Genomic DNA, 21645 nt, shown 5'->3' on the forward strand with positions numbered 1-21645 from the left:
TTATTTTGTTTTTTTCTTTCTTTAATAATTATTTTCTCTTTGTGCAAAGATTTTATCTTCAGATTAATTTCAGCTTAGTAATATGGAAAAAAACAATTTCTATTTTAGTTTTAAAAAATTATTTATAGCATTTAATATGTACAGGTGTTTTCCAATGCTAATACATTTATTCATGGTAACAGCCGGTTGAAGTAGATATACAGTTCATCTCTATTTTACAGATGAGAAACTAAGGCACGGACAATTAAATGCCATGGATCAATATTTCTGAGAGCTGAAATTCCTACTTTGCAACCTGTAACAGAGGCCTGCTCTGTGTCTTTACCCACCCTTCCAACCTCCCCTCCCCTGTCTTGCTTACCACTGGGTGTCCCCATACTTTTAACAGATCTGCATCCAGAATCACACCTAAACCATCTGAAACCTACCTGAGCATAATCCAACAAAGGACATTAAAACTAAGGGTGAAAAATATACTACACAATTATGACGTCTTCAATCAACTGCTTGAAGTGTCTTTTTAGAAATCAGTACAAATAAAATAGGACAACAATTATTTCTTTGGAAGGAAATCAAATCACTGGAAGCAGAAAAGTCCATATAAGATGAAGATAAAATGAGATTTGTGACCATCAAACAAGTAAATGGTATGACATTCATGATATTAGCTCTTAGATACTTCACAGGAACACCTGTTTTTTTGGTTAGAAGAGTGAAGGGTGCTACTCTCACTGCTGGCACTAGGCATTCCTCGCCCCCCCAAACCCACACTCCAATTCCTGTGACTTATTTTGTTCTTGGACAAAACTAGAAACTGGACCGGGACACACCTTTCCCTCCCTGGAATAGGTCCAAATGACCACTTGTCCCTTAGTTCACGGATCAGTCAACACACTGTACGCAAAAAAAAGCTGGTATTCGTGAATCTACTCGAGCTCTGGAAGTTCCAGAATTTCACCAGGGAAGGAAGCTATGTAGGATTGCGACACTTTAGTTGCAATGTAAACACAAAATTAAACTTTTGATACTGGTCATCCTCTCACTACTGCGGGGATAATATGACATGAAGTGTGATTTATTTGTGCTCGTAAAATACCGGGAAGTAAGAGAACATTCTCATGCATAGTTTGACATGACATGTGCTTTAAGAGTGTATTTATGCAGACGTGGATAAAATCATCAAGTCCCAAAATACTTAAGTGTAAGTAACACGTGGAAAATCAGTTCTCTCTGCGGCCCTCCTCCCTGGCCTTAATTCCCTCAATCTTAATAACTAACGTTTGTCATGATGCCTGTCTCCTCTAAGACGTGACAACACTTCTTGCAAGGCGACTCACCCTCCGGTGGGGATTTGGGTAAGGGGATGACTCCCCGAGTGCGCAGATAACGCGTGAGGCGGGCGGGGCCGCGCCTTCCTTCCGGACCGGGAATTTCCCTGTCCCCGAGGCTGGCAACTCCCATCCGATCAGGATAAAAGGGGTTCGCTAGACTCAAGGAGCCACAGAGCCCGCTCAGCCAGCGCTCCCGCCAGCCTTCCCGCAGCAGACACAGACCCTCCGAGCTGAGACTCATGGCCCGAGCCGCGACCGCCGCCGCCCCCCGGCTCCTCCGCGCAGCTATGCTGCTCCTGCTCCTGGTGGCCGCCGGCCGGCGCGCAGCAGGTGAGACCCGGAGCCCGGGATCCCCCTGGGCCGGACGGGGACGGGTGGGTACCCATGGGGACAGCCCCTAACCCACTCTGTCCTTCCCGCAGGGGCGCCCGTGGTCAACGAACTGCGCTGCCAGTGCCTGCAGACCTTGCAGGGGATTCACCCCAAGAACATCCAGAGCGTGAAGGTGACAACCCCCGGCCCCCACTGCGACCAAACCGAAGTCATGTAAGTGGCACTTCTGTTGCTGTCCTCGTCATCACCACCCACCGTGCCGATGCCCCCACCCCGACCCCCAAATGTACCCCCCACCTCACGTAGATTCTTCTTCTCTCTGCAGAGCCACTCTCAAGACTGGTCAGGAAGTGTGTCTCAACCCCACCGCCCCCATGGTTAAGAAAATCATCGATAACATGCTAAACAAGTGAGTTGTGGTTTTTATTCATCGTGTGACTGTAGTCATTCTGCCTGCCGAAAGTTATGTCAGAGAAACCTAGGATTTAGCTGAAGAAATGAAAAAAAATCAATATTTCAGAATTAAATTTGCCATTAAGGTAATTAATCCGCTCTGGTGTCAAAAGGACACTTCCAGTGCCTCATGGCCTCCTCGCTCTTTGAGTGTGGTAAATGTATGTTTCTAAAAGATGAAGCCCCAGGGACTGAATCCCGGTCCCCTGTATTGTAGGCAGATTCTTTACCATCTGAGCCACCAAGGAAGCCCAAAAGGTGAAGCAGAGTTAGCCAGTGATGCTAAAATGCTTCCTATCTGTTAAGGAACAAATACTGTTTACCTCAAGTTTTACATGGTCTTCAGACCTGAGAGGTAAAACTCTTGGGTTTGGGTCATATGGAGCTCAGGCTTGGGGGTGAAGCCAGGGACTTTTCAGGGAACGCCCCTTCCCCTGTCCTCTGCCAACACAGAGCAAGTCTAGGTTCCACCCTTTATTATTCCTGTAACCCCAGGGAAAGTACTTAATCTCTTTAAGTCTCAATAACATGGGGAATAATAGTAATAGGTATTTAGCGGAGTTTGCCATGAGGCTTAAGTGATGTCATGCATGTACTTTTTTTTAGCTCAAGGTGGCATTATATTCTCGCTTTTTGAAAATAGTAAGATTGCTACCACAGACTCCATGTTCCTAATTAAATAGCATTTAGGAGCCTGGCATTTTCTGTCATACAGTGCAGCAATGGTCTAGGTAGCAACCACATAGTGCAGGGCTGTGAGGTTTTGGCGGTCCTACTAACAGAAACCATTTTCTCATCGCAGGGCTAGTACCAACTGATCAAGAGAGATGGAACGAGCTTCTTGATACTCCAGCAGCCTCAGTGGAAGTGAAGTAAAAGAAGAGAAACAAATGGTTCCCGGGGCCATCTGGACTGTGTTTAATGTATTTTGCTGTGTCTTATGAGAGTTCTATTTATTTACATCTGTATTTATTTATTTATGTTTCAAAGCCTGTGTATTGATATTCTAATATTTAAAGGTGTGAATGTGTTTGGCAGTTCTTGGTACTGTTCGTTTCAAAGTTTATTTTTATGTTAACTTAAAGTTAGTTCAATCCTGACTGTTATTTAATTTGAAGATGGTGTGTTTTAAGTGTTCTTCACTTATTAAACTATTTTTGGGGAGAGGGTATTCCACACTGTACTATCCACTATAGTAAAGGCTAGAGACAGTAGTGGAGGGTTCAAGCAAACAGATAGGTCACGATCACTGTTAATGTAGGGAATGTATGTATACATTTACTTTTTGTAGAGAAGATTGTCAGTTGTTATTTATTGAAACATTTCACTGTCTGTAGTCAACATTTCTGATGTTGAACCTTTACAAATGACAATGATCTAAATATCCCTTGGACATTTTATGTCTTCCTTGTAAGGCATAATGCCTTGTTTAGTGTGAGTTATCTAAATGTTTCTCTATGTCTTGGAATAGAGAAGTTTAAGTATTTATTGATGTATTTTTATTAATAACATGAAAATAAAGTTTTTACACAAATTTCTTGCTTAAGTTTCCTTTTTATTTCTTGACCACTTTTATCCTCCCTCTTGAATACCCAGCACTTGGGTTTTCTATTGCTGTTGTAACAAATTATTACAAATTCAGTAGTTTAAAAGAATATACTTATTCTTTTACAATTCTGGAAGTCAGAAGACCAAAATTAGTTCCACTGGACTAAGGTCAAGTTGTCTGCATTGCTGCCTCATTCTGGAGGCACTAGGGGAAAATCCATCGCCTTGGTCTTTTTAGCTTCCAGAGGTCATCTATGTTTCATAGCTTATGATCATCTTCCTGTATCTTAAAGCCATCAACATGGCCTCCCACCAAATGTGTCTCTTTGTTGGTTATTTTTAATAAGCAGAAGATTCAGAAATGTGTTTTTTGTTTTTTGTAACCTCTATCTTAACTGCCTAAAAGAATTTAGATAAAAAACCTGTTTTCAGAATAGACTTAGAAGAGATCTCTGCAAAGAATATGGGCCAGGGGTGGTGAGGCAAACTCTAAGCAGGATCTAAAAATCAGAGTTCACTTCGTGCCCCATTATCTCTGCATGGTGCAACAAATATTATCAAACATTGGCTTTTCTATTCCCAGGTAAATTGCTTCTCTCCCCAAAAGCCCCATAACCATTACTCCCAACATCTTTTGTCTTTAGCTTAGGATGGTATTTAAAGTGAGGGCTTTGGCTATTTTGGTGAGTTACTCAGTTTTCCTGGGTCTCTCCCATGTAGATATATTATTAAACTTTTGTTTGATTTACTCCTGCTAATCTGTCTCATGTCAATTTAACTATTAAACTAGTCAGAAAAACTTAGAGAGAGGAGCATTTCTTTCTCTGAGATGTTTTCTTTTGGTCCTTCTGCTCTGCCGCATTACCTTCTGTCTGATTCTGACTTCTCCTACTTCCTTTTTTATGAGAATCTTTGTGAATTATATCAGGCCACCCAGGATAAAGCAAGACAATCTTTCCTTGCAAGACCCTTAATCCCATCTGCAAAGTTCCTTTTGCAATGTAAGGTAACATACTCACGGGTTCTGGTAGTACAAGGTTATCTTTGGTAGTGGTGGTGGTTTAGTTACTAAGTCATGTCTGACTTTTGTGACCCCATGGAGCCTACCAGGCTCCTCTGTTCATGGAATTTTCCAGGCAAGAATACTGGAGTGGTTGCCATTTCCTTCTCCAGGTAATCTTCCCGACCCAGGGATCAAACCCACATCTCCTGTACTGCAAGTGGATTCTTTACCACTTGTGCCACCTGGGAAGCCCTACATATACTGTTGCTTCGGTATTTAGCTCCGGATAGTCTCCTTTTAGAGGCACAGTGAAAGATAGAAAATTTGCTTGGCTCCTGAGAATATAAGGGTGATGATTTTTATCAAAAAGAGAGATACAGTACATGCCAAGGTGTCTTGAAGCAAAATTTTTTTCTTCTTAAACATATTGACATTTAAACAAAAGCTCTGCTATACTTTTTATGTAGTCTGGGGTCTGTTATGCCTACTAAACATGTAAATGATTACAATGGCTATAAATTGTCTTATGCAGATCATAAGTATGTTCTCTATGTCTGCATCTCCATTGCTGCCCTCAAATATGTTCATCAGTACCATCTTTCTAGATTCCATATATATACACATTAATATACTACATTAGTTTTTCTCTTTCTGACTGACTTCACTCTGTATAACAGGCTTCAGGTTCATCCACCTCCTTATACAGTGGGGGAAGGAGAGAGTGGGACACATTGAGAGAGTATCATTAAAACATATATATTTCCATGTGTAAAATAGATCATTTCAGTTTAGTTGCTCAGTCTTGTCCGACTCTTTGTGACCCCATGGACTGCAGCACGCCAGGCTTCCCTGTCCATCACCAACTCCTGGAGCTTGCTCATATTCCTGTCCATCAAGTCAGTGATGTCATCCAACTATCTCATTCTCTGTCATCCCCTTTTCCTCCTGCCTTCAATCTTTCCCAGCATCAGGGTCCTTTCCAGTGAGTCAGTTCTTCGCATCAAAGTATTGGAGTTTCAGCTTCAGCATTAGTCTTTCCAATGATACCCAGTGGGAATTTGCAAACCAGATGCTCTGTGACTACCTAGAGGGGTGAGGTGTGGTGGGAAATGAGAGGGAGTTTCAAGAATGAGGGGACATATGTATACCTATGGCTGATTAGGGTTGATGTATGGCAGAAACGAACCAATATTGTAAAGCAATTATGCTCCAATTAAAAACAAATAAATTTAAAAAAACCATAGGTATGTTAACTAGGAAAAATGTTCAGCAAAATTTCCTCTCTTCTGTTCCCCCTTAGATGGAAATCTTTGAACTCCAACACGGTGTTGCTAAAGGTTCAACTTCCAGCACAGTTTACAAACCATTGGGTAGGAATTGGCTAAATGAGAGCAGACTCTCGGGTAAGGATTGAAGAGCAAGTATGCACTGGGGAGATGCAGGGAAATGTATATAAACAGTGTTGAAATGGAAACACCACCAGTAAAGGGGTACAGTTAATAGAAGACCTTATAATAGATCAGTTTAATCTGCCATGGGTCAGTGTTCCAGGTAAGAGACATGGACAGACCAGTTCTTCCAGTTTCTGGGTAGATTATAACACAGTTCACCCTGCTGCTAAGTCCATATGAAACTGAACTGATCTGGATCTGGGGTGTGTTTTGTTTGTAAAATAAATGCAATTACCATGGATTTTCAGAGTTTAGTGAAAATTTAGTGATTAGTAAGCAAATTTACAATAAAAAAACTATCAACATTTTGTTGTAGAGGAGGATGGGTTGGAAGTTTGGAGTCAGCAGATGCAAACCATTATAATAGAATGGATAAACAACAAGGTCCTACAGGGAACTATATTCAATATTCTGTGTTAAACTGTAACAGAAAAGAATTTTAGAAAGAATGTATATGTATGTATAACTGAATCACTTTGCTGTCTAGCAGAACTTAACACATTATAAATTAAAAATAAATAAATAAAATTCAAAATATAAAAATAAAATTTTGTTTTGCATTAGTCAGAAAATTTGCTTTGAGATGATTTCTTTATTTTCAGAGGACTAGATTGGAAACAAAGGTTAGGTAGATTATCTGTTGAATTATTTGACTAAATTTTACTTCCTTACTTTTGTGACCTAAATTTTATACACTTAATGACTTTCATTCTAACATTCTCATCTTTATTTTTCTACCTAAGCTCATGTGAGTATTCACCTTATCACCTCCTAGACACACCGGGAAATGTTAGACTTGTATTACCATCGATTATGGTCTTCTGTTTGCATGATGCTATAGGAAGCCTGCACACAATTTGTAGTTTAAATGCAAGTCCTGGTGCAGACATGCTCAATTCAGAGATCAGACTCTTACTAGCTATGTGACCTTGAGCACATTACTTAACTGCTTAGAGTTAAGTATGTATCAGATCACTTTCATGTATCAGATCACTTTTTGGTTCTCTGAAAACACCATTTCTGTTTTGGCTCAGGGTCTTACAAACACTGTTCTCTCTATCTGTAACATCTTTCAGCTTCTCCCCACCTCCTCGCTCATTCAGCTGCTTAATTTTTACCTGTTTTTCAGCTCTTAGTGTAGAAATCACCTCCTGCAGGAGGCTCTTCCTGAGCCGTCCAAGTGTTAATGAGTTAATGAAGTGTTCTAATGCTTATCATTTTATTTTCACACTGGTTTGCTAGTGATAGGAAGTGAGGAAAAGGGAAATCAACTGACTTGCCCAAGGTTACAAAGCCTGTTAAGGGCAGAGCGAAAACATCATGCCAGGAGCATCCTCTTCCTTTTCTTTCACTACATCTGCCTTGGTGGGGCCAGCTCCACCCTGGTTGCACTCAGATTCTATGGTATGCTGAGACATAAAATCTCCAGAAAGAGTCCCTCTTTGTGTTTCTGGGTGAGGCGCATTTCTTCCCCATGACATGGTAAGTCATCAGGTCGTCCAAGACACCCTGACTGCTACTCCTTGCCAGCTCCACCAGTTTCCCTTCACTGGATCATCAGGTGCTACGATCTTTATCTTGACGGATGTCTATCTCCGCATTTTCTCCTTGCTGCCAGTGTTAACAAGCAAACACTGTAATCTACTTAGCTCTCCCAAGATTTCACGTGCTCCTCTATTTTCCCATTTTGCTTTATGAACAGTTCACTCTGTTGTCAAAACCAGGGACCCTGCTTTTACCGCAGACTGACTCCTTTTGCTTTGCATCCAACTGGGCTCTCACCCTGCCATTTTCATCCCCTTAACAACTCTCATGTGAAACTCCTTCTCTCCCTTCCTTATGAAATTGTCTTAATTATGCCTTTCATTGGCTTCCATTCAACCATTGACATAACTTCCTAAGTAGTCGCCCAGATTAGCCTCTCCAGTCAGTCTTATTCACCGCAAAGTGACTGTTTAAAAGAGCTCATCTTGTCTGGTCATCCTTTTACTTGAAATCTTCAATAGCTGTTTATCACCTGTAGCCAGTATTACTGGGCTTAGTCGTGTATTAATTTGCTCAGGCCACCATGACAAAGTAATGTACCATAGTCTGTGTGGCTTATACAGCAGAAATGTATTTTCTCAGAGTTCTGGAGGCTAGAAGTCCAAGATAAAAGGGTTCTTACAGTTGGTTTCCTCTGCAGCCTTTCTCCTTGGCTTGTAGTGATCATCTTTTCCATGTATGTTAGCATGGTCTTCTCTCTGTATCATCTGTGTCCTAATCTCCTTTTCTTACAAGAACCCAGTCATAATGGATAAAGGAAGGCCCACCCTCAGTGAGCTTATTTTTGCCTTAATTATCTTTCAAATTGGCCTATTTACAAATAAAGTCACATTCTGAGATAATGAGGATTAGGACTTCAACATCTGGATTTTAGGGGGGACAAATTTAGCATATAAACAAGTGGCTTACTCATCTTATTCTTTACAAAATTTCTTATTATTTGTACACTATCTAAGCCTCAAAACTTACAAAACTCTATAGTTGGCCCAAAAACTGACTCAGTCTTCTTTGAGCCTTGCAAAATTTAATCTCTCTCTAACAGAAAGAGATCCAAATTCCCTTATGATCATTCTATCATACTTACTCATTGTGCTGTTGATCATTCAGAATCTGTAACTTGTACCATCAAGTAGGTAAACTGGTTAAACTTGTACCATTGAGTAAGTAAACAGGTTAAAACTTGTAAAAGCAAGAGAGTTCCAGAAAAACATCTATTTCTGCTTTATTGACTATGACAAAGCCTTTGACTGTGTGGATCACAATAAACTGTGGAAAATTCTGAAAGAGATGGGAATACCAGACCACCTGACCTTCCTCTTGAGAAATCTATATGCAGGTCAGGAAGAACTGGACATGGAAAAACAGACTGGTTCCAAATAGGAAAAGGAGTATGTCAAAGCTGTATATTGTCACCCTGCTTATTTAACTTATATGCAAGGTACATCATGAGAAACGCTGGGCTAGAAGAAGCACAAACTGGAATGAAGATTGCCGGGAGAAATATCAATAACCTCAGATATGCAGATGACACCACCCTTATGGCTGAAAGTGAAGAAGAACTAAAAAGCCTCTTGATGAAAATGAAAGAGGAGAGTGAAAAAGTTGGCTTAAAGCTTAACATTCAGAAAACTAAGATCATGGTATCTGGTCCCATCACTTCATGGCAAATAGATGGGGAAACAGTGGAAACAGTGGCAGACTTTATTTTTCTGGGCTCCAAAATCACTGCAGATGGTGACTGCAGCCATGAAATTAAAAGACGCTTACTCCTTGGAAGGAAAGTTATGACCAACCTAGATAGCATATTCAAAAGCAGAGACATTACTTTGCCAACTAAGGTCTGTCTAGTCAAGGCTATTGTTTTTCCAGTAGTCATGTATGGATGTGAGAGTTGGACTGTGAAGAAAGCTGAGCGCCAAAGAATTGATGCTTTTGAACTGTGGTGTTGGAGAAGACTCTTGAGAGTCCCTTGGACTGCAAGGAGATCCAACCAGTCCATTCTAAAGGAGATCAGCCCTGGGATTTCTTTGGAAGGAATGATGCTAAAGCTGAAACTCCAGTACTTTGGCCACCTCGTGTGAATAGTTGACTCCTTGGAAAAGACTCTGATGCTGGGAGGGACTGGGGGCAGAAGGAGAAGGGGACGACAGAGGATGAGATGGCTGGATGGCATCACTGACTCAATGGACGTGAGTTTGAGTGTGAACTCTGGGAGTTGGTGATGGACAGGGAGGCCTGGTGTGCTGCAATTCATAGGGTCACTAAGAGTCAGACACGACTGAGCAACTGAACTGAACTGAACTGATTGAATAGTTAAACTGGTTATATTTAGTCATTGAAGAAAAACATACGTGTACATCATAAAAATTCAAATGGTAAGAAAGGGTTATACAGTTAATAAATGACACCTGAATCTCTCCCTCTCGTTCAAGATCTTTGTTTCTCTTTCCCAGAAAACACTTTTTTGCAAAAAAAAAAAAAATCAATTTTCTGTGTGTAGATGTCTTGGAAAATATATTCTATAGCCAAATTAGCACGTGTTTGTGCTGTCTGTTCATGTTTCTTTTTTTTATGGTAAACATGGGGGATACCATGCATGCTGTTATGCACTTTGTTTGCTTTGTGTAAAAATACATTTTGGTGACTGTTCAATTTCAGCAAGTATTTTTAAATGTTTCCCTAGAGGTAGAGAGATATGAGGGCTTCCTAGATGGCACTAGTGGTAAAGAACCTGCCTACCAATGCAGGAGACATAAGAGATGGGGATTTGATCCCTGGGTTGGAAAGATCTCCTGGAGGAGGGCATGGCAACCCATTCCAGTATTCTTGCCTGAAGAATTCCATGGAATACTGTTGCAAAGAGTCAAACACGACTGAAGTGACTTAATGCACATGCAGAAAGATGTGTGCTATACTACTTTATTGTTGGAATGGATCATTATTAGTTTTAAGAAGTTCTATATAGATATAGTCAAGGTTCTTCTCATCTTTTGTTTCTTTTGCTCTAATTACTGTATGTAATTTCTTTCCCCTGTCTAATTGCATTGTCTACATCCCAAATTCTGTTATATAATAATAGTGGTTCCAGACATCCTTGTCTCAAGTTCAGCCTTTCTATCTATTCCTTCTATTTTTTAACCATTAGGCATTATGTTGACTTTTGACTCCTATTATACATATAGGTTGTTACTGTTGCTATTTTTAATATTTTAGAAATATCTATTGGGGGAATACTTTTCCACCCTTCTCATTTCTTTTTAAATTGAACTAGTTCAATTTGCACAACATTCCTAGTCTCTATCATCCCTTTTGATTCTGTTCAGTGTAGAAATATCTTGCCTTATTTGGAAAAAATGAATCGGGCATGCTCAATTCTCCCATTTCACTCTTGGAAGCAGACCCCTTGACGTGGATGAAATCTATCTGGTTCAGCATCTGCAGTGACTTCGTGACTGCTTGTTTGTAGTATTCAGTTGGCAGCATTTTTGACACTGTCTTATTTAAGCTGTCTTCTAATGTTTCCTTTTAAATAGTATTAAAAACTGTTTTTGATTCCATTTGCCATTCATTTGATTTTTTGCATATTTTTAGTTCTGAAATGGTTTCTTGAGCTCTTTACCCCCCCAACAGTGAAAGTACAATCATATTGTGTCAAGAGCTTTAAAAATCTAGAATAAGTGCTTAATCCATCTTTAGTAATAACTACAGATAATTTAATCTATTGTAAATTTATTAATATAGGCAGATGGTATGTGCTGAATAGTTATTAATAAAAATTTTAAATCACTGTATTTGTATATTCATAAGTAAATGCAACACAGTGTTCGCCATTCTGTGCTTTAAGGCATGATTCCTAAATTTGCTTCTTTTTGCACCACACCAGTTAAAAACCATTAATAAAGAACACCATGAGGATGTGCTTTACTGTCTTCTAATTTTAGAGGTTAAGAGTTTTGTATCCACTCAGATATGGTACCAGAAAGGTGTCTTATAAGAACCAATTAATACACTACAATTATCTGTGTATACAAATAATGATACAGGTACAAAAATATAAATAGTGGTTTACAAGGTTTACTCCCTTTATTGTTATTTGATAAAGTAGTAGATTTAAACTAAGACATTCATCTTTGGTTTGTGTTAGGAAAGATACTATACTTTGGACTTGCTTTCAGGGACTGAAGTAACTATCAAGTATTTTAAATCATTTCTTTGGATTTCTTTGAATACAACATGGTGCTAGTGATACATCTTAAAGTGGCAAAACTGCGTTAAGCGAGTTTTTTACGTGTAGTTACTGGAAAATAGGAATGTGTCGGTCAAAGGTATTTCTGTTATAGCCAGACCAGGCTTATGCGTGAACCTCAACTTTAGAAACATTCTATCAGCGTTGGTGCAAATGAAAGTGTGATTTCAGACTGTGAATTTTAAATCATTATAACTAGGCTCACACACATTTTTATTAATCAAAATAGGAACCATTAAAATCAACATATTTTTGCCAATGAGAACAGTTTATTTATTCCTGTAGCATAAAAGTACATGCTTCGAGATATGACAGATTCTTGAAAAGCATTTTCTACATCCTGCTGGTTGTGGAAGCATTTTCCCTGCAAAAAGTTGTCCTGTTGGCTGTGCAGTGTGCGGTCAGGCTTCGTTGTGGAGAAGAATCGGGCCCTTTCTGTTGACCAAGACCAGCTGCGTGCATTGTAGTTTTCAGTGCATCTCACCGATCTGCTGAGCATACTTCTCAGACGAAATGGTTTTGCCAGGATTCAGAAAGCTGTTGTGGATCGGACCAGCAATAGATCACCAAACAGTGACCATGACCTTCTTTTGGTGCAAGTTTGGTATGGGGAAGTGCTTTGCAACTTCTTGGTCCAGCCACTGAGCTAGTCATAGAAGGCTGTGGTATAAAATCCACTTTTCATCACATGTCTCAATCCATTCAAGAAATGGTTCATTGCTGTTGCATGGAATAAGAGAAGACACTTCAAAAAGATGATTTTTTTAAAATTTGCAGTCAGCTCATGAGGCACCCAGCTATCAAGTGTTTCACCATTCCAATTTGCTGCAAATGCCAAACAACCTTAGAATGGTCAATGTTGAGTTCTTCAGCAACTTCTCATGTAACTGTAAGAGAATCAGTATCAATGATAGAGAGCTCTCAATCGATTGTTGTCAACTTCCAGTGGCCAGCCACTGTGCTTCTCATCTTCAAGGCTCTTATTTCCTTTGCAAAACTTCTTGAATCACCACTCCACTGTAAATTTGTTAGCAGCCCCTGGGTCAAGTGTATTGTTGATGTTGCCAGTTGTCACCACTGTTTATGACCCATTTCAAACTCAAATAAGAAAATTTCTGGAATTTGCTTTTTGTCTAACATCATTTCCATAGTCTAAATATAACTATAAAATAAATATAAACTATAAATATAAAATAAACAGCAAGCAATGTCATTACCAGAAAAACATGAAGTGAGAAATGTACATTAAATTAATGTATAACATAACCACAGTTATTTAAGAATGTATTGCATATTCAAAAGCAGAGACATTACTTTGCCAACAAAGGTTTGTCTAGTCAAGGCTATGGTTCTTCCTGTGGTCATGTATGGATGTGAGAGTTGGACTGTGAAGAAGGCTGAGCGCCAAAGAATTGATGCTTTTGAACTGTGGTGTTGGAGAAGACTCTTGAGAGTCCCTTGGACTGCCAGAAGATCCAACCAGTCCATTCTGAAGGAGATCAGCTCTGGGATTTCTTTGGAAGGAATGATGCTGAAGCTGAAACTCCAGTACTTTGGCCACCTCATGTGAAGAGTTGACTCATTGGAAAAGACTCTGATGCTGGGAGGGATTGGGGGCAGGAGGAGAAGGGGACTACAGAGGATGATATGGCTGGATGGCATCACTGACTCGATGGACATGAGTCTGAGTGAACTCCGGGAGTTTGTGGTAGACAGGGAGGCCTGGCGTGCTGTAATTCATGGTGTCGCAAAGAGTCGGACATGACTGAGCGACTGATCTGGTCTGATCTGATCTGATTCCATTATCAAAAGGCAAATTTCAACAATGCAAAAACTGAAAATACTTTTGCACCAACCTAACAGTTCTGATGATAGTGAAAGAGGAGAGTAAAAAAGTTGGCTTAAAGCTCAACATTCAGAAAACTAAGATCATGGCATCTGGTCTCATCACTTCATGGCAAATAGATGGGAAAACAGTGGAAACAGTGGCAGACTTTATTTTGGGGGGCTCCAAAATCACTGAAGATGGTGATTACAGCCATGAAATTAAAAGATGCTTACTTCTTGGAAGGAAAGTTATGACCCACCTAGATAGCATATTCAAAAACAGAGACATTACTTTGCCAACAAAGGTCCATCTAGTCAAAGCTATGGTTTTTCCAGTAGTCATGTATGGATGTGAGAGTTGGACTGTGAAGAAAGCTGAGCGCCAAAGAATTGATGCTTTTGAACTGTGGTGTTGGAGAAGACTCTTGAGAGTCCCTTGGACTGCAAAGAGATCCAACAGTCCATTCTAAAGGAGATCAGTCCTGGGTATTCTTTGGAAGGAATGATGCTAAAGCTGAAACTCCAGTACTTTGTCCACTTCATGCGAAGAGTCGACTCATTGGAAAGACTCTGATGCTGGGAGGGATTGGGGGCAGGAGGAGAAGGGGATGACAGAGGATGAGATGGCTGGATGGCATCACCGACTCGATGGACATGAGTCTGAGTGAACTCTGGGAGTTGGTGATGGACAGGGAGGCCTGGCGTGCTGCAATTCATGGGGTTGCAAAGAGTCGGACATAACTGAGCGACTGAACTGAACTGAACAGTTCTGACTTAGAAAAAGTTAACTTCTCAGAGCTTCAGATTCTGTATTTATAAAATGAGAAGGAAAACAGTAGTTCTGCTTAAACCCTTATAAAGCTGTTGTATATATTAAATTAAAAAAGTTAATACAAATAACACAGTACTGAATATACCTGGTGGAGAAGGAAATGGCAACCCACCCCAGTATTCTTGCCTACAGAATCCTGTGGATGGAGGAGCCTGGTGGGCTGCTGTCCATAGGGTTGCACAGAGTCAGAGACAACTGAAGCGACTTAGCATGCATGCATGCATTGGAGAAGGAAATGGCAACCCACTCCAGTGTTCTTGCCTGGAGAATCCCAGGGACAGAGGAGCCTGGTGGGCTGCCATCTATGGGGTTGCACAGAGTCGGACACGACTGAAGCGACTTAGAGCAGCAGCAGCAGCAGCAGCAGCAGCAGCAGAACATACCTGGAAGATATAAAGCTTTCAGCAACTGAACTGAACTGAACTGAAACATTAGTGGACACAATTTATTTTCATGTAATTGCTAACATTCACATTAACTCTGTCCCCTTTATCCCCTCCATTAGTTAAAATCTACATATAACTCATTTGTGCCAAATGGATCTTAATAAAAGATACATAATTCCAACAAAGCTCAAAACTTACTGTTTATCATCCAGTTCATTGTGCCTCCCACTTAATCATGAATATATTATTGGTATACGGCAAGGAAAAGCTGAGTGGGAATGCATGTACAGTTTCTTTGGAAGTATACCACATGCCCGATATATTCAGTTCAGTTCAGTCACTCAGTCGTGTCCGACTCTTTGCAACCCCATGAACCACAGCATGCCAGTCCTCCCTGTCCATCACCAACTCCCAGAGTTTACCCAGACTCATGTCCATTGAGTTGGTGATGCCATCCAACCATCTCATCCTCTGTCGTCCCCTTCTCTTCCTGCCCTCTATCTTTCCCAGTATCAGGGTCTTTTCAAATGAGTCAGCTCTTCGCATCAGGTGGCCAAAGTACTGGAGTTTCAGCTTCAACATCAGTCCTTCCAATGAACATCCAGAACTGATCTCCTTTAGGATGGACTGGTTGGATCTCCAATATGTAAATAAATTTAAAATGTGTTTCCCATCTGAGACTTTCTTGTTCATAAATTATACTTTTTTTCCCTGTAACAAATTAAATGGAGATCATTTAGGATAAGGAAAAAGGATTTTGCCATCCACTGCCTGCCCCATTTCCAGTTGTAATGACTCACAATTTCTGCTTAAGAAAGTTAGAGCCACAAAAGGGCCATTTAATGTGACTACTAAGTACTATAACCGTTACTGTAATTTTTAAAATTGATTACTGTTTAAAAGCATGTCAAAGAACATAGTTAATGTAGTTATGAGCTTTCTATACTATGTAAAAAGATTCAATTTATACTTCATTTTTATGGTTAAGATAGCAAATAGTGGTTACATTTTAACTTTGTGTTATTTGTGGTTACAATCAAGTAAAAATAAGATGTACACTAGAATCTCTGGGACAATACACCCAAATTTTTATAGCATTTGGATTTGCACACTTTGAGAATGGTGACGATAATACTTTTGATTCTTATTCTCTTCCTTGTTCTTTTCTTTCATTCAGATTTTCTGTAACTTTCAAGTTTTCTGTAATGAACATGTATAACTTTATAACCTTTGTTTTTTAAAGAAATAATCTCAGGTTATGTTTAAATGACCCACAACATCTAGATGAGAGTCAAAATCAGGTTTACTATTTAAATACATGAAAGAAGTTTCATCTCTTTCACAAGTGATATTTTTATTTCCTGTACTATTATGGCCAGAAAAGATTTTACCAAATCCTATTAAAATTTCTTATACATCTTATAAAACCTTTTCATATTCATTATTTTCTGTGAATTTACATTCAGTGCTTTTTAATAGAGGCTTCCCAGAAGGTGCTAGTGGTATAGAATCTGCCTGCCAATGCAGGAGACTTAAGAGATGCGGGTTCGATTCCCGAGTCGGGAAAATCCCCTGGAGGAGGGCAGGGCAACCCATTCCAGTATTTCTGCCCAGAGAATCCCACTGGCGGGCAAAGGACCATAGGGTCACTAAAATCAGTGCCAAACTTTTGTATTCATGAAACATTGGCTCCCTCTAGTGGCCAAATTAATGGTGGCTCAGAGGTTAAAGCGTCTGCCTGCAATGCAGGAGACCTGGGTTTGATCCCTGGGTCAGAAAGATCTCCTGGAGAAGGAAATGGCAACACACTCGAGTACTCTTGCCTGGAAAATCTCATAGACAGAGAAGCCTGGTAGACTACAGTCCACGGGGTCGCAAAGAGTCGGAGACGACTTCACTTTCACTTTCACTTTCACTTTCAACGTGAGCGGTGGATGGGTATATAGATATCACTATGCTATAGATCTATCTAGTAGATCTACTAGATCTACTGATCTATTGATATCTATCTACATATATCTGTATATCTAAAATGCTTCTTATTGAGGAATGTGGATTACTTCTAAGGAGAATCAGAAAATGCTTAAGCCCTATATTTAGTCAATTTTAATTGAAAAATTTACATACAATAAAATGTTCCCATTTCGGTTTTGACAAATGAATAGACTGTGTACCATACCACAATCAAAATATAGAACATTTTTGTCACCTTCAAAAGTTCTTTTGTAACCTTTTAGAGTCAGCCACAGACAAGTAGTAAAAATTAGAAACTGTGGAAACAGACCTTATTGCCTTGTGTTAAACTTATGCATCTCTCACCATGAAATAATCATTATCTGTGGGTTTTCATAGACATCCCTTATAAGCTTGATGAATATCCCTCTATTTACAATTTTTTGCAAGTTTTAAATTCTTTTTTCATGGATGAATGTTGAATTCTGTCAAATATTTTTTCTACATCTATTGAGCTCATTACTGTTTTTTTTTTTTTCAATCTGTTGTTATAGTAAATTGAATTGATTGGTTCTGAGTGTTAAACCAGATTTACATGCCCAGGATAAACCTCACTTGGTCATGATAGATTGCCTTTTTTATATTGTTTTATTAAATTTGCTAGTGTATTTGAAAATTTCTGTTACTGTGTTATTGAGGGATATTGGTCTGTAGTGTCTTGTAATGTTTCAACACCAGGGTACTAGTGGCCTTATAAATGAGTTGGGAAGGTTCCTTCCTCTTCTATTTTCTGAGAGATTTGCATAATATTGTTACTATTGATTTCCTAAATATTTGAGAGAAATCATCAGTAAAGTCCACTGAAGACTAAAGATTCTTTGTCAGAAGACAATTAGTAACTTGATTTTTTCATGGAATTATTCAATTTTTAAATTTCTTTTGGGGTCAATTTTTGATGATTTGTGTTTTTAAAGAAATTTGCCTATTTTATTTCGGTGGCCAAATACATAAGTAATTGAGCCCTATCTGCTGCTGCTGCTGCTAAGTCACTTCAGTCGTGTCCAACTCTGTGCAACCCCACAGACGGCAGCCCACCAGGCTCCTCTGTCCCTGGGATTCTCCAGGCAAGAACAATGGAGTGGGTTGCCATTTCCTTCTCCAATCAATGCATGAAAGTGAAAAGTGAATGTGAAGTCGCTCAGTCATGTCTGACTCTTAGCAACCCCATGAACTGCAGCCCACCAGGCTCCTCCACCCATGGGATTCTCCAGGCAAGAGTACTGGAGTGGGGTGCCATTGCCTTCTCCATTGAGCCCTATCTACAATCTAATAAATTAGTCCTCTACAGTTTCATGAAAACTTACAGAAGACATGAGACTCCTGAAGAGAGACAAGAAATTTGTTACAGCAAAAGTAGTTATCAAAAATGACCTATCCAAAAAGGAAATGAAGAAATATTTCCATTTACAATAGCACCAAAAAGTATAAAATACTTAAACCCAACCAAGAAGGACTTTACACTGAAAATTGCAAAATGTTGCTGAAGGAAATCAGAGGAGACATAAATAGATGGAAAGATATCATGTGTTCATGGATTGGAAGACTTGCTGCTGCTGCTGCTGCTACTAAGTCACTTCAGTCGTGTCCGACTCTGTGCGACCCCAGAGACAGCAGCCCACCAGGCTCCCCCGTCCCTGGGATTCTCCAGGCAAGAACACTGGAGTGGGTTGCCACTTCCTTCTCCAATGCATGAAAGTGAAAAGTGAACGTGAAGTTGCTCAGTCGTGTCCGACTCTTAGCAACCCCATGAACTGCAGCCCACCAGGCTCCTCAGTCCATGGGATTTTCCAGGCAAGAGTACTGGAGTGGGTTGCCATTGCCTTCTCCGGCAGATTTAATGCAATATCTATCAAAGTCCCAATGCCATTTTTAGAAGCAGCAGAAAAACCTATTCTAAAATTCATATGGAATCTTAAGGGGCCTTGAGTAGCCAAAACAATCTTGAAAAGGAAGAATAAAGTTGGAGGTTTCATACTCTCTGATACAAAGCCACAGTTATCAAAAGATGTGATGGTGGCATAAAGCAGACACACAGAACAATGGAAGAGAAGAGAGAGCTCAGAAATAAACCTTGCAATAGATGAGCAAATGATATCGACCAAAAAAGTAGTTGCTGGAGCATTAGCATCATTGTTCCATTTTCCTGAGCCCCACGTACCACAGAATGACATGGAAGACCAGATGAAACCTGCATGTGTAGTCGGCTGTTGCACCACAGACGAGGAACTCTGAGTTTAAGGATCTCATCCCTTTAAGGCAAGCAGTAAGCAAGCATTCTCTTTGTACACAGGGAGTCATTACCTCATCGCTCAGAGTTACCGGCTGCATGGAAACTCATGAGAGATGTGGAACTGCCTGGTGGTCCAGTGGCTCACACTCCATGCTCCCAATTCAGGGGGCCTGAGTTTGTTAGCATGCTGCAACTAGAGCTGGTGCAGATAAATAAATAAATATTTAAAATAAATAAATACTAGTTTCTTTAAATATAAGAAAATATTAAAAAAAAAAAAAAAAAAAAACAAGACTCCTGAGAAATGGCCCAGGTAAAAAGTGGTCAGGGTCTAGTCTTGACACTCAGCAAAACATGTAGGAATGAGAATAGGAATGCATGCTCTTTTCCTTTAATTAGTCTTACAATTTTATCAATTGTATTAATTCTCAAAATTCGCTTTTGATAATATTAATTTCATCTGCTGTTTTTCTGTTTTCTATTTAATTTAGCTCTTATTTTTAGCTCAACTGTTCTTATTTTTCTAATTTGTAGAAGCTCAGACCATTGATTTTATTAAATTTTTAATTTTTATTTTATATTGGAGTACAGTTGGCTTACAATATTGTGTTAGTTTTAGATGTACAGCAAGTAATTAAGTTTTACATATATCCATTCCCATATATGTCACTATAGACTGTTGATTAGAGTCCCCTGTGTTATACAGTAGGTCCTTGTTGATTATCTATTTTATATAGGGTAGTATATATACGTTAATCCCAAATTTCTAGCTTATCCCTCCCTGCCACATTTCTCCTTTAGTAACCATAAGTTTATTTCCAAAGTCTGTGAGTCTAGGTATCATTTCATATGGGTCAGAAGGGCCATCACCAAAAAGTTTACAAACAGTAAGTGCTGAAGAGCGTGTAGAGAAAAGGGAAACCTCCTATACTGCTGGTGGGAATGTAAACTGGAATAGCCACTATGGAGAACAGTATGGAGAGTCCTCAAAACACTAAAAATAGGACTACTATATGATCTAGCAATCACACTCCTCGGCATATATCTGTGCTTGTGTTCTCAGTTGCTCAGTTGTGTCTGACTCTTGGAATCCCATGGACTGTAGCCGACCAGGCTCCTCTGTCCATGGAATTTTCCAAGCAAGAATACTGGGGCAGGTTGCCATTCCCACTCCAGGGGATCATCCTAACCTCAGGATCAAACTCTCATCTCTTGTATCTCCTGCTTTAGCAGGTGGGTTCTTTTACCACTGTATCACCTGGGAAGCCCCATGTCCACAAAAAACTATAAATCAAAAAGAAACATGCACCCCAATGTTCATTGCAGTGCTATTTACAATAGCCAAGACATGAAAGCAACCTAAATGTCCATCAACAGAGGAATGGATAAATAAGATGTGAAAATGAAAGTGAAGTTGCTCAGTTGTGTCTGACTCTTTGCAACCCTGTGGACTGTAGCCCACCAGGCTCCTCTGTCCATGGGATTCTCCAGGCAAGAATACTGGAGTGGGTTGTGGTACATATATAAAATGGAATATTACCCAGCCATAAAAAAGAATAAATCCATGCCATTTGTAGCAACATGGACAGACCTAGAGATTATTAGACCATAGATTTTAGACTTTTATCTAAAATAAGCATTTAAGGCTACCGATTTCTCCAGAAGTACTTCTTTGGCTGCTTTCCTCAAATTTTGATAAATTATCTGTTCATTTTCCCTTCTCATGTCTTCTTTGTCCCATGGATGATTATTATTATTCTTTTAACCTACAGAATCAAAGTGCCTTTCTTTGAATTTTGAATGTACCACTTCCTAGACTTGTAGCTTTGGGCAAGTTTCTTAATTTCTTCACAGATCAAATTTATCATATGTAAAATGAGAATCCAAGAGGATCTTTCTCAGAGAATTATTGTCAGGATTAAATGAAGCAATCCAGGTAAAGAATGAATGCCTTGAACAGAGTAAACCTACAGAAACTGTTAGCTATTATTATTGATAATTTTTATTCCTTTTAATTTAATGAATGTAACAATTCATAAACATAATCCTGGTTTTTAATACAGAAAATATATTTAACTTTCCAAATTATGTATTTTTCATTTTGTGCACAACTTTTTCTATATTTTGCATTATCTTTAAGCTGGACTACAAGAAAAACTTAAAAAACAATACTTAATTTAAGAGCATGAAGGTAGTTCTGTTTCTTTCTTCTTCTTATCACTAGTTAGGTAGTAGGTCTGATAGATCTGCAGTTTTAAAGGAAAGTAACCTTTCAATAGCCAAACGAAACCACTTATTGTCTAATATAACTTCTGCTCCCTTCTGCCTACAAGTCTTTCCTTTTGTGAAAGACATGCTCCTTAGAACTTTCTGCTTGGTTGGATGCTGTCTGATTCAAGTTGATTTTTGCTCAAATAAAAGCATAACTCAGTTCATCTTCTACCACA

At 39.4% G+C, this 21645-nt stretch overlaps 1 protein-coding gene across 1 annotated transcript; it reads left to right on the forward strand.

Moving 5' to 3' along the window:
* The first annotated feature begins 1477 nt into the window (after nt 1-1477).
* LOC113894386 (growth-regulated protein homolog beta) lies at nt 1478-3651 on the forward strand. Its single transcript, XM_027544739.1, has 4 exons — nt 1478-1661; nt 1754-1877; nt 1990-2073; nt 2920-3651. The coding sequence occupies exons 1-4, from the start codon at nt 1571-1573 to the stop codon at nt 2933-2935; spliced, it is 315 nt and encodes a 104-aa protein (XP_027400540.1). The 5' UTR covers nt 1478-1570; the 3' UTR covers nt 2936-3651.
* The last annotated feature ends 17994 nt before the right edge of the window (nt 3652-21645 follow it).

Source organism: Bos indicus x Bos taurus, chromosome 6 (assembly GCF_003369695.1).
Source record: "Bos indicus x Bos taurus breed Angus x Brahman F1 hybrid chromosome 6, Bos_hybrid_MaternalHap_v2.0, whole genome shotgun sequence".
Lineage (NCBI taxonomy): Eukaryota > Metazoa > Chordata > Mammalia > Artiodactyla > Bovidae > Bos > Bos indicus x Bos taurus.

Bases quoted from the DNA above. Each gene is read 5' to 3' on its own strand.
- LOC113894386 (XM_027544739.1), top strand. From the start codon at position 1,571: ATGGCCCGAGCCGCGACCGCCGCCGCCCCCCGGCTCCTCCGCGCAGCT. The intron at 1,662-1,753 runs GTGAGACCCGGA...TCCTTCCCGCAG, and splicing joins CGCCGGCCGGCGCGCAGCAG to GGGCGCCCGTGGTCAACGAA. The intron at 1,878-1,989 runs GTAAGTGGCACT...TTCTCTCTGCAG, and splicing joins TGCGACCAAACCGAAGTCAT to AGCCACTCTCAAGACTGGTC.